The sequence below is a fragment of the Monoraphidium neglectum genome (assembly GCF_000611645.1).
Source record: "Monoraphidium neglectum strain SAG 48.87 unplaced genomic scaffold scaffold01769, whole genome shotgun sequence".
NCBI classification, from domain to species: domain Eukaryota; kingdom Viridiplantae; phylum Chlorophyta; class Chlorophyceae; order Sphaeropleales; family Selenastraceae; genus Monoraphidium; species Monoraphidium neglectum.
The window spans coordinates 2329-12727 of NW_014011859.1; the positions used below are offsets into that span (position 1 = coordinate 2329).

The following is a 10399-nucleotide window of genomic DNA, read 5'->3' on the forward strand; positions in this document are numbered from 1 at the left end:
CACCTGCACTGTCTTGCCCAGATAATCTCCCCGCCGCTCCCGGTCCAGCACGCTCTGCAATTTCGAAATGGGTCCGCCGACAGCTCCCTCGGTGGAGGCAGGGAGCCGCCTTGCTAGAAGGGGCAGGCCTGTGCCATTCGGCCCCGCAACCGCCGCTCATCTTCCCTGGACAGCTGCTCCGAGGCAGCGGGCCCCGTGGAGTGCCTGGCGCCGGCGCCAGGCCAGCCGACAAGGCGGCGCCAGCGCCGCTACCCGCAACCGCCCTGACCGCCAAACAGCCTTGCCCCTGGTCCGCTGCCGCGCCCGCCATCCTGCTGCCACCGCTGCAGCGACAGCCCCCTGGGCCGCGCGTCGCTCGCCGGGGGCCGCCGCGCTTCGAACTCCTGCATTGCACCGCCACGCACCCAGCCCAGCATCCGCTGCAAGCCCCTGCATGTGAAAGTGGACCGCAGGCTGTGCGTTTGAATAAACGCAGTGACAGCTCACCTGGTAGATCTTGCCGGTCGTGATGTTATTGTCTCGGGTCAATGTGATGTCAAGGAAGCGCTCATAGTTCCCCAGGTCAAGGTCCACCTGGTGCATATATTTTTGGAGCGTGGGTCGACAGGCAAGGAATGCTGCAGCGAGGTGCGGCTGCGTGCAAATCAGGAATGACTAACAGGCATGACTAACAGGCTCGCCGCCCCGACCTCTAGTCGGTTGCGCCATCCATCACAGGGATGTGTGATTACCGAGAGAAATGTGAGCATTGAAGCATCACGTACCATCGCTTGGGGTGGACAATATAATCCATGAGTGGGTGTAGAAATGAAGCGGCAGCGGCGCATACAGCACCCATGGCGGCTGCCGCTGCTGCACACCAGCGAAGTGCAGCCAGGGCACCTGCCGGGTGTGTTGTTCAACCCACCTCGCCACCATCGTCCAGCACGAATACCTCGCCGTGCTCAAACGGCGACATAGTGCCCGCGTCCGTGTTTAGATAGGGGTCTGCAGGCGCGGGCGCCGCAGCCGTTTAGCATGGGGCCTCCAGCCCCATTCCACGGATTCAATTGCAGAATACTCACCTATCTTGATCGAAGTGACGCGCAAACCACAGTTCTTCAAGAGCACGCCGATACTCGACGCCGTCACGCCCTTGCCCAGGCCGCTGACGACGCCTCCCGTGACTAGTACATACTTCATGATTCGTATATTGCGCCGGTCGATCCAGCAGCTGCAACGAGCTCCGCCAAGGCTGACCGTATATGTAAATGATCTGGGCGGGCTTTGCTGGTCAGCCTACCCGATTCAAAATAATATGTTGTACGCAGTCTTCTGAAGCAGAGCTTTGCAACTGTGCATGACCCTGACACTGGGAGTTTGTAATTGGAATCGCTGCCCGCCAGCTTCCGTGCCCACCAAGTATGACTCCCGTCCGGTGATTGATACGGTAGCCGTCTTTGCGATTACAAGCGGCTCATTGCAACGGCACAAAGCTTCAGGGGCAGCAGTCCAACTTCAAACGCACGCAGCAGGTGTCGGTTTGGTGGCAGTGAGTCTCACAGACTGTTGCAGTGCCTGAGGTTTGGAGGGGCCTCCCTGCTACACAAAGACTCAAGACCACCAACAAGAGCTTTGCCATACCTTGGCACACACACAGAAAGCCGCCAGAGAGTCGCATGGCCGCCATTCACTTTGCTGCTGCGGCCGCGGTCCTGCTCATTGCGAGCTGCGGCTGCTGCTGCGCTAGTGATGCGCCGGCCGCAGCAGATGCGGCGGCAGCACAGGCAGCGGGCAGTGGCGGCGGCCACGCGCAGCACCCAGAGGAGGCGCTGATCAAATGGGCCAAAGATCGCGGGGCCGAGGTGTGGGGTTATGATATGCCTGCTGTTGCCGCAGACAGGTACGGGCGGTTGGGGGCAGCGCACCGCCAATCATGCGCCTGCTTCTGACCAAAACACCCTTTGGTAGTGCGTCGTGAGGGGGCAACATCCAGGGCACGCGCGGCAGCTGCCAGGTCACCGCTGCGGACGTTTTCAACTTTATCAGCAAGCGCCGTTCCTGAGCACCTGCATCTGTCCACCAACGCATCCTTGCTTCAAAACGCAAGATCAACGTCGCCATAGAGACGCGCGGCGGCGTGCGCGGCACTTATGCATCAGAAGACGTCGCCGCTGGGGGCGTCATCGCCAAAGTGCCCATGGCGGCTGCGATCTGGTGGGTGGCCGCCTTGGCGCTCCTTTTCATTGTGTGCACGATGCAGCCACGTATTGCGGCAGCATTGCACAATGAGTTGTGATCTGGCGAGTTGGGTGAGTCCTGAGGTGTGTCGGCAAGCGCAATCAGGTGCAAGAGCAAGTGTTTTTGCTGCAAGGCTAGGCCGCGATTGCCGCCGCGAGCAGTAGCCTCGGAAGCCCCTCTCGAAGGCGGTTTCTTGACACGCGTAGTGCTGTAAACACCAAAGCTTAAGCACCTGGGGTGACGACGGAGGCTTCACTCCCTGCCCTGATGACCAATCCCAGGTTCCCTGATGACTACACAAATTTCAGGGAGCTGGCCGTCAAACTGATGCGCGAGTCGCGCCGCCCTGATAGCCCGCACGCGCCCCACATCCGCGCGCTGACGATGCTGCGGCCGGCGGCGGAAGGCGTGGGGGCGGCGCGGGCGCCGCTGGCGCTGCACTCTGAGACGTTTCCGCCAGAGTATCTGCACGTCTTGGGCTCCTACTTGCAGGTAGGAAAATCTCAGAATCATGATTTTATGTTTAATCTCATGCATCAGATCAATGAAAGATAACCCATTGCTTGAAGTGAGGGTCTGAGGTGAGGCGCCTTTCAGACGAGTGACCTGCCTCATATTTACGTCGCACACGCCACACATGCGCTTGCCAGCTCTCTTCCAGCTGCCGCGGGAACGCATGCGGTTGTGAGTGTGTTGAGGTGACTTTTGCAGCAACAATTGTGCCATCAGCCTCGATCCGACGCAATCCCAATTGCAGGCCAGGCATATCGCCACCACCCAGTGGGACACAGAGATGTTCTGGTGGGTGGGCTGCGGCAAGCAGGGGCGCCGCTGCTGCTGCCTGCGCCGGCTCTTTCTATTGCCTGTTTGTTGGCTTCAAAAGGGCCTGTTGCGGAGGGATGTGAAACCCAGCGACCTGGAGCTCGATGACGCCTTGCCCCCCCTCTGTACACACACACAGTCACACACACACACACACACAAACACCTGCACGCACACACACACACACACTCACACACACCCCGCTCCCTTATGCGCCTCGTGTCAAGCGCCTCTCCACGCGCCCCCCAAGGCACCTTCCTCAAAACCCCTGTTTTGCTGCGCCCCATGCAGCAGCGCGGCCCTGCGTTTGTATCTCACAATCCTTGAGTGGGTCTGCTGCACACCGTTTACCCAAATACGCCCGACTCCCGCCATGCTTTCACCGCGCCCTCGCCACACGCCCTATCCACAAACCCTGCAGACCCCCTCACCGCTGCTTACTTGCCCACCACCCCCGCCACGTGCCGTTGGCACCACGCCCCAGGGCCGGCCACGGATTGAAGCTGGTGCAAGAGGGCTTCACCCTGGCCCACCTGAAGGCGGCAATGCTGACTGTGCGCGCGCCGCTGAGACATCACGCTGCATGCTGCACTGATGTGTTGGAAACCATTGCGGGCGGAAGCTGTGGCTGCATGATCCACCATTGGATTTGGTCGGCTTTACTGCAGCCTGTTTGCTGTTGCCCGTGTCACATCGCTGCGCCCCATCCCAATTGCAGAATTTGCCCAAAGCCCAATTGCCGCGGCCCTCCCTTTTCAGAAGAGAGGTTGTGCAGACAAAGTTTACGAACTTCTCGTGACCATGCAAGCCAAGCAGTGCGTCTCAGACCTTTTTTCCCGAATCGCCACCTGGCCCCGCCAGGTCTCGACGCGCTACATGACTGTCGCCCACCGCGGCCGCGAGTTCCCCGTCATCGTCCCGGTGGTTGACATGGCCAACCACCACACCACATGCGCCAACTGGTGGGCGGGGCGGCAGCCGAGTAGACACTTACATCCGGCTGGGTTTGCGCAGCCGCCCCCCCTTCCTCCTCCTCTTGACGGTGGCCTGTGCCGGGCAGCATAGTCGTTTGCAGGGCAAGCATACCGCATGTAGTTTCTTTCAGGTGGCCGCAGATTCAACTCAATCTGCAGCGCTGCAGCAACCCACCTCCCAATTTCCCCCGACCGGCCAAACCCTGAACCGCCCCGCTTACCCCTGCAAACGTGCCGGCTCTGCCCGGTCGCCTGCGCGCGCGCACCCTGCCACCCAGGTACGAGTTCCGCCCCTGCAACGCGTCTTTGCTGCCCTGGCCGCGCGTCAACTGGGACCTCGATGCACTCGCGGCCGAGGCCGGCAGCGTCGAGAAAGATGAGCTGTGCGCCTATTGGATGGCCGCGGCGGAGATCACGGCGGGAGAAGAGGCGTGCCTCAGCTACGGGTACCTCACGCCAGATCTGGTGAGATCTGGGGACGTGATCTGGTCGGCGAGTCGCGCGCCACTCAGCATCCAACTCAGCCGGCTTTTGACGGAAACGTTTCAATCAGCGCCTACTCGGTGCTCCTGCCAATCCAGGGTGATGTATGTGAAACCCAAGTACACCCAGCAGCTGTCCCGTAACAACAGCAAGCAGTTCACAAACAAACGCAAAAATGCAACAATTGCCACCATGATTGCAACAAATGCTACCACAAATTGCAAAACTCCACAATCGCAGGCCTTGCTGCAGTATGGCTTCATCCTGCCAGATGACCCGCCGCAGCTCTCCCACATGGACGAGCCCGGCTTTGCACATGACATGAAGGCAGGCCGCACCCACTCCGCGCCGCCGCGGCCGTTTGCGGGTGAGGGTTGGTTTTCAGCAAGGCGGCTGGCTGATGTTGGCTTTGGGGATTCAGCCAGGATACCCCACTGCTGTCTTTGCGGGGCCTTGGCCGCTTGGCAGGCTACATATGGTTGAATGGTATGCATGTCGCTCCCCAAACGGGGGCGCTTGAATACTTTGGCTGCCACCCAACGGCCCCAACACCCTTGTCCGCTGATCTTGTTTGCTGGTCTGCCAACGTCAACTTGCTTCAACCAAAACAACACCAAATATGATTCCCATTACAGGGAGCGCTTCCGAGGTGGAGCGAGAGGTCGTGCGGGTCGAATCGCTCGCAGCCGCCCTGGAACGCTCCCAAGGCGCGGCCGCAGCGACGCCCCACGCGCCGACGGACCCGGACGGTTCCGCCCTGGCGAGCCTCCTGCAGCTGCGGTCGCAGCGCGTCGCGTCACTGAGGGCGGAGGCCGCACGGCTGAGGCAGCAGCTGGAGGCGACGGCTGCGGCCGCGGCGGCGGCTGGGGGCGGAGGGCACGCGGTTGCTGAGGAAGCCGTGGCGATCAGCGGCCAGGGGTTGGCTACAAAGTCTGAGCTGTGAAGAATCACAGGCCAGACCTATGGCGCAGCGCTTGAAATGGAAGTGCTGTCTTTGCTTTTGTAATTGCCAGTGCAGGGGATTCTATGGCCTTCATTTGACCCAGAGCGGGCAGACATGTGTGCGGCGCAGTAATACATCATGGGTCATTGATGTTCTTGCCACCAACGGGTTGGTGGCATGAACGTGCCTGACCAATGGAAAGCACATCCCCTGACCTGAGCATTCAATGCTCACCCATCTACGTAAGGTGCTGGATGGTGCGCAGGGCCACGCGAACGTGGGTTGTCTCGGCGGTGCATGGCGTTTGGGCCGCCGGCCACTTGCTGCAGCTGCTGAGTAACGCAGGTGCCTGGCGCTGATGCTGCTGTGGAGTCAAGCAGCGCTCTGGGGTCTTCCTTGCAGCTGGTCTGGGCCCTGAACGTTTTCCCGCTGCCTTTCTTCCTGCCACCATCAAGCCACAGAGTGCAGTTCATGCCCTACGTGCGTGCTTGACAAGACACACTAAGCGCGAGCCAGCTTGCGTCCACCTACGGGCCATCTGCATTGACTAAAAGGCTTGTCAGCGAATGGCTATGATTACGAAGACTTGTAAGAGCTGCGGCGGTTGCACTTTACATCCCCTCTTTTGACAACAGCAGGCTCGAGGCGATCTAACAATCGAAGGCATTGGCAGACTGTCTGCGCACCTTCAAATGCAACCTCAACTTCACAACTGAAATTGGTGGCCATCAACTCTGTGCAAGTCCGATAGTTCCCGTGTTGCAAATAATGGGTGGTAGTGATTGGCAGGCAGCACGGGACAAGCCGTCCGCGTGTGTACGCAGCCCGAGTTGCCAGGCCACCCACATGAGTGTGTTCAGCAAACAACAGAAGAAGCCAGGGAGCCGCCAACCTCAGCAGCCCGATGAAACACACTGTGTTTTGTACAACAACAGCTGTACAGCACTATGTACGCGCTGCTGTCGCCGCCAGCTCGACGATCGCGGCTCGCGTGTTGACAGGGATTGCCCGCTGTTCAGCCACTTCGGCCCTTAAGGCTGCCGCCTCGACCTCCGCATCGCGGGCGACGGCTTCAAGCGCGTCAACAGCCACTGTGGGGAGAAATTCCATCAGCACCGCGCGCGCGCGGCCGCGCTCGGCGCCGTCCGCCGGCGCCGCCAGGCACGGCTTGACCGCCACCGCCACGGCGGCGGCGTGGCCGGCGCGCGCGATCGCTCGAAGCGTGCAGCGGCCCGCGGCGCGGGCCGCCTCGCTCTGGGGACCCGTGATGGCGACGCCCGTCAGCGCGGCCCTGGCGTTTGCGTCGGCGATGATGCGGCCCGCAGTCTCGGCGTCGGCGCGGGCCAGCAAACGCAGCGTCTTGAGCGCTGATAAGACGATGCTGCCGTCTCCCTTCCCCGCCGCTGCCACCACCGTGTCAAACACGCCCTCTTCCGCCATCAGCGCCCGCGCCGCGTCCGCGCCCAAAGCTTCGATCATCGAGTCAAACATGGTCAGAACGATGAGAAACCTCGCGTCGCTTGGGCGCCACCCGACGCGCCCAGCGGCGGCGAGGCCGCCCACAGCGCCGGGGGCAGCCAGGATTCGGGCTGCGCAGCCCTCGCACCACATGAGGGTTTCAAGCACGAAGCAAAGGTTGCGGAAAGCCCTCCACCGGATGTGACGCAGAGGGGCCTCAGGCACCTGCAGCACCTCGCCGGTGGCTCGCTGCAGGGCGTGCACCAAGGATTCAATCATGCCGTCCGTGCCCGCGATGCGATCGTTTGTTTCCGACGTGACCGCACCGCCGCGGGCACCCCCACAAACCACATCGAAAAGGATCTCCCCGGCTTCGAGCGCGGCGTGGCCGCCGCCTTCCAATGCAGCGACGAGCGCCGAGCGCGAGGCAGGCGCGAGCAGCGCGGCCACGGCCGCCGCGACGTGGGCGTCTGACTGGTAAAGCCTGTAATATGCTGCACTCGCAACTTCCGCCGCCGCGGCCGTCGCCTCTGGCGCCGTGAGAGCGCACACCAGCAGCGTGGCGACGTCGAATGCGTCCTCGACAGACGGCAGGCGCCCAGACTGGATCGCCTCTGCCTCCACTGCCGCTCGCGCTGCGGCGTCCATGGCAGGGGCCGAGCGGCAGCGCGCAGGCCAGGCGGGCACTCAGAGGTTCACGCTGTGATTGGGGCACGTGGGTCTTGCATGAGACCCAGCCGTCAGAGAGCACGCTTGCGATCCCATGCGTACATGGCACGGGGGCGGCGCCGCTGAGCAGCGCACAGCAGCGACGCTCAGAGCCAGCTCAAGCACAACCCTGGTCGTGATGGACATGACAATTGGGTATGACCAAGCCTCCAGGGCAAGCGAAGCCCACCTCCGGGATCCAGACTGTGCGGAAAGCCCGAGGCACTGCGCTGATAATTGGGCAACAGGCGTGGGCGATCCTCGTACCTGATTAATGCTGTTTGTAGTCGTTCTGCTTGCACGCTGGCATACCATATCATGAGATGCGCTGCTGCTGACGGCGAGCTGCTGTGTCCGTTGTCGTCGTGACTCAACACTGCCCTGCCCCCAGCGCTGTCGCTGCGCTGCTGCGCTAACACATCCTGCACTGGCGGCTCAGCCCGCCACTACTGCCGCGCGGCAGAATAGGAAAGTTCCAGCTTGTCGACTGAGGCAGCAGAGGACCACGCCTGCCAGCAGGCCTGTGGGGAACCCATGCACTCGCTCTGGGAAACACGCCTTTCCGAACTTCTAACGAATCCATACCACCTGCCTTCCGCATTGCCCGCGGAGAGCTCTCGGTTCTGATTAATCAACAGAGAGAACCCCAACCTGCCTGCATCTGCATCCCGTTGGCATCAGGCTCATCAACATGCAAAAAGCCTGAGGTTGCACATACAGACATCCCACAGACAGCCGCTGCGGCTGCACAGCACCTCGTCTCGTCTGAACACAGCAGGCTCAATGCGATTGAAAAGCTGATTACAAGGCAAGGCGTCAACTGTCTGCAGGCCTTTGACTGCGAGGCCACAACTGGGTGTGGTAGCTACCAACCCTTGCTTGGAAAGTGTGAAACTGTCCTGATGCCAGCGCTTCAAGTAACTAGAGGCAGCAGGGACCCAGCCATCCGCGCGTGCACACACACACACACACACACATACACACACAGAGGCCATATTGACAAGCATGTTGCATGTGTGTTCAATCGATCAACAACAACACAAGCTGAGGAGACGAGGCGCAGCCAAGCCGCGAACACCCGCAGGAGGAATAAAGACAAAAGTGCTGCACGTGCAGCACTACCTGCGAGACGTCGCCCTCACCGCCGCAGCCAGCTCAATGATCGCGGCGCGCTTGTTGACCGGGATCGCCCGCAGCTCGGCCACCTCGGCCCTCAGGGCCGCCGCCTCGACCTCCTCCTCGCGGGTGACAGCCTCAAGAACATCAACAGCCGGCGCGGGGAGAAACGTCATCAGCACCTTGCGCACGCGGCCGCGCTCTGCGTTGTCCGCCGGCGCCGCCAGGCACGGCCTGAGCGCCACCGCGACGGCGGCGGCGTGGCCGGCGCGCGCGATCGCTCGCAGCGCGTCGCGGCCCGCGGCGCGGGCCTTCTCGCACGCGGTGCCCGTGACGGCGGCACACGTCAGCGCGGCCCTGGCGGGTGCGTCTGTGATGATGCGGCCCGCAATCTCGGCGTCGGCGGAGGCCACCAGCCGCAGCGTCGTGAGCGCGCCGGTTACGATGTGGTCATCCTCTGCGCCCGCCGCCTTCACAACCATACCCAACACGCCCTCCTCCGCCAGCAGCGCCCTGGCTGCGTCCGCACCCACGTTGATCAACGCCTGGAACAGGCGCATGATTGTTATGAATGTAAGCCCGCTCTGGGGGCCCCACGCGCGCCCCGCAGCGACAATGGCGCCGACACCGCCGGGGGCTGCGAAGATACGCGCTGCGCAGCCGTCGCACTGTCTGAACCTTTCGAGCACGTAGCAAAGGCCGCGGAAAGCCCTCTGCAAATTTCGGTCAGAGTCGGCCTCAGGGAGCGTCAGCACTGCCCTGGTGAAACGGCCAAGGGCGATGACCATGGACTCGATCATGCCAGCCGTGCCTGCGATGCGGTTGCGTGTGTCTAACGTGTACACACCGCCGACGGGGCTCCCATTTGTAACACCCAAAAGGATCTGTGCGGCGTCGAGCGCGGCGTGGCCGCCGCCCTCGAGCGCCGCGACGAGCGCCTGGCGCGCGGCGGGCTCCAGCAGCGCAGCTACGGCCGCCGCAGCGTGGGCGTCGGAATGAAACAGCTCGATGAAGGCCGCCCTTGCGGCTGCCGCCGCGGCGGCCGGTGTCTCTGGCGCCGTGGCGGCGCGCACCAGCAGCGTCGCCACGTCGATTGTGTCCTCGTCAGACGGCAGGCGCCCGGACTGGATCGCCTCGACCGCCGCTTGCACGGCGGGATCCATGGCAGGGGCCGAGCGCTTGGGCGCCGGCCAGGTAGGCACTCAAAATCACACGCTGTGATTGGGCAGGTGGGGATGCAGGGGGCCCAGCCGTCAGAGAGCACGCATGTGATCCGCACCTAGAGCGGTGATACTGTAGCGCAGCTGAGCAGCGCGCGGCACTCGGAGAGCCGCCTTGAGCGCAGCAGTGGCCATGATCGGCATACAATTCGGGTTGCATCAAGCCTCCAGGGTAAGCAAAGCTCACCTCCGGGATTGCCGCGGGATCCAGACGGAAGGGTGGGCTGCTCTGCGTGGCTGATGAAAGGAAAATGTGCGCGGGTCATCCTCGAACCCTGGGACGCGTTTGAGCAGCTTATCATGTATTGTGAGGTGCGTTGCCGGCAACAAGTGGCTGTGTCCGTCGTCGTGTTGACTAACCATCGCTGTGAGAGTTTGCCGTGTGCTGCTGCGCGCCGCCAGCTGCGGCTGCCCTGCAGCGCTGTGCTGTGGCGGTGTGCTGCCTGCTGTGGTTA

General features: G+C 62.4%; 4 protein-coding genes across 4 annotated transcripts; 1 reads left to right on the forward strand and 3 right to left on the reverse strand.

Annotated features, from left to right (window-relative positions):
• Nucleotides 1–248: 248 nt before the first annotated feature.
• MNEG_8959 (hypothetical protein) lies at nucleotides 249–1182 on the reverse strand (the record flags this gene model as incomplete). Its single annotated transcript, XM_014042567.1, has 4 exons — nucleotides 249–383; nucleotides 487–573; nucleotides 908–987; nucleotides 1065–1182. 4 exons carry the CDS (start codon nucleotides 1180–1182, stop codon nucleotides 249–251), a joined length of 420 nt encoding a protein of 139 aa, XP_013898021.1.
• A 997-nt stretch (nucleotides 1183–2179) lies between these two features.
• MNEG_8960 (hypothetical protein) lies at nucleotides 2180–5442 on the forward strand (the record flags this gene model as incomplete). Its single annotated transcript, XM_014042568.1, has 8 exons — nucleotides 2180–2196; nucleotides 2502–2712; nucleotides 2978–3021; nucleotides 3527–3596; nucleotides 3904–4004; nucleotides 4295–4481; nucleotides 4740–4866; nucleotides 5135–5442. The coding sequence occupies 8 exons, from the start codon at nucleotides 2180–2182 to the stop codon at nucleotides 5440–5442; spliced, it is 1065 nt and encodes a 354-aa protein (XP_013898022.1).
• A 945-nt stretch (nucleotides 5443–6387) lies between these two features.
• Nucleotides 6388–7548, reverse strand: MNEG_8961 (hypothetical protein; the record flags this gene model as incomplete). Its single annotated transcript, XM_014042569.1, has 1 exon — nucleotides 6388–7548. The coding sequence occupies one exon, from the start codon at nucleotides 7546–7548 to the stop codon at nucleotides 6388–6390; it is 1161 nt and encodes a 386-aa protein (XP_013898023.1).
• Nucleotides 7549–8726: 1178 nt separating this feature from the next.
• MNEG_8962 (hypothetical protein) lies at nucleotides 8727–9887 on the reverse strand (the record flags this gene model as incomplete). Its single annotated transcript, XM_014042570.1, has 1 exon — nucleotides 8727–9887. One exon carries the CDS (start codon nucleotides 9885–9887, stop codon nucleotides 8727–8729), a length of 1161 nt encoding a protein of 386 aa, XP_013898024.1.
• Between the last annotated feature and the right edge of the window lie 512 nt (nucleotides 9888–10399).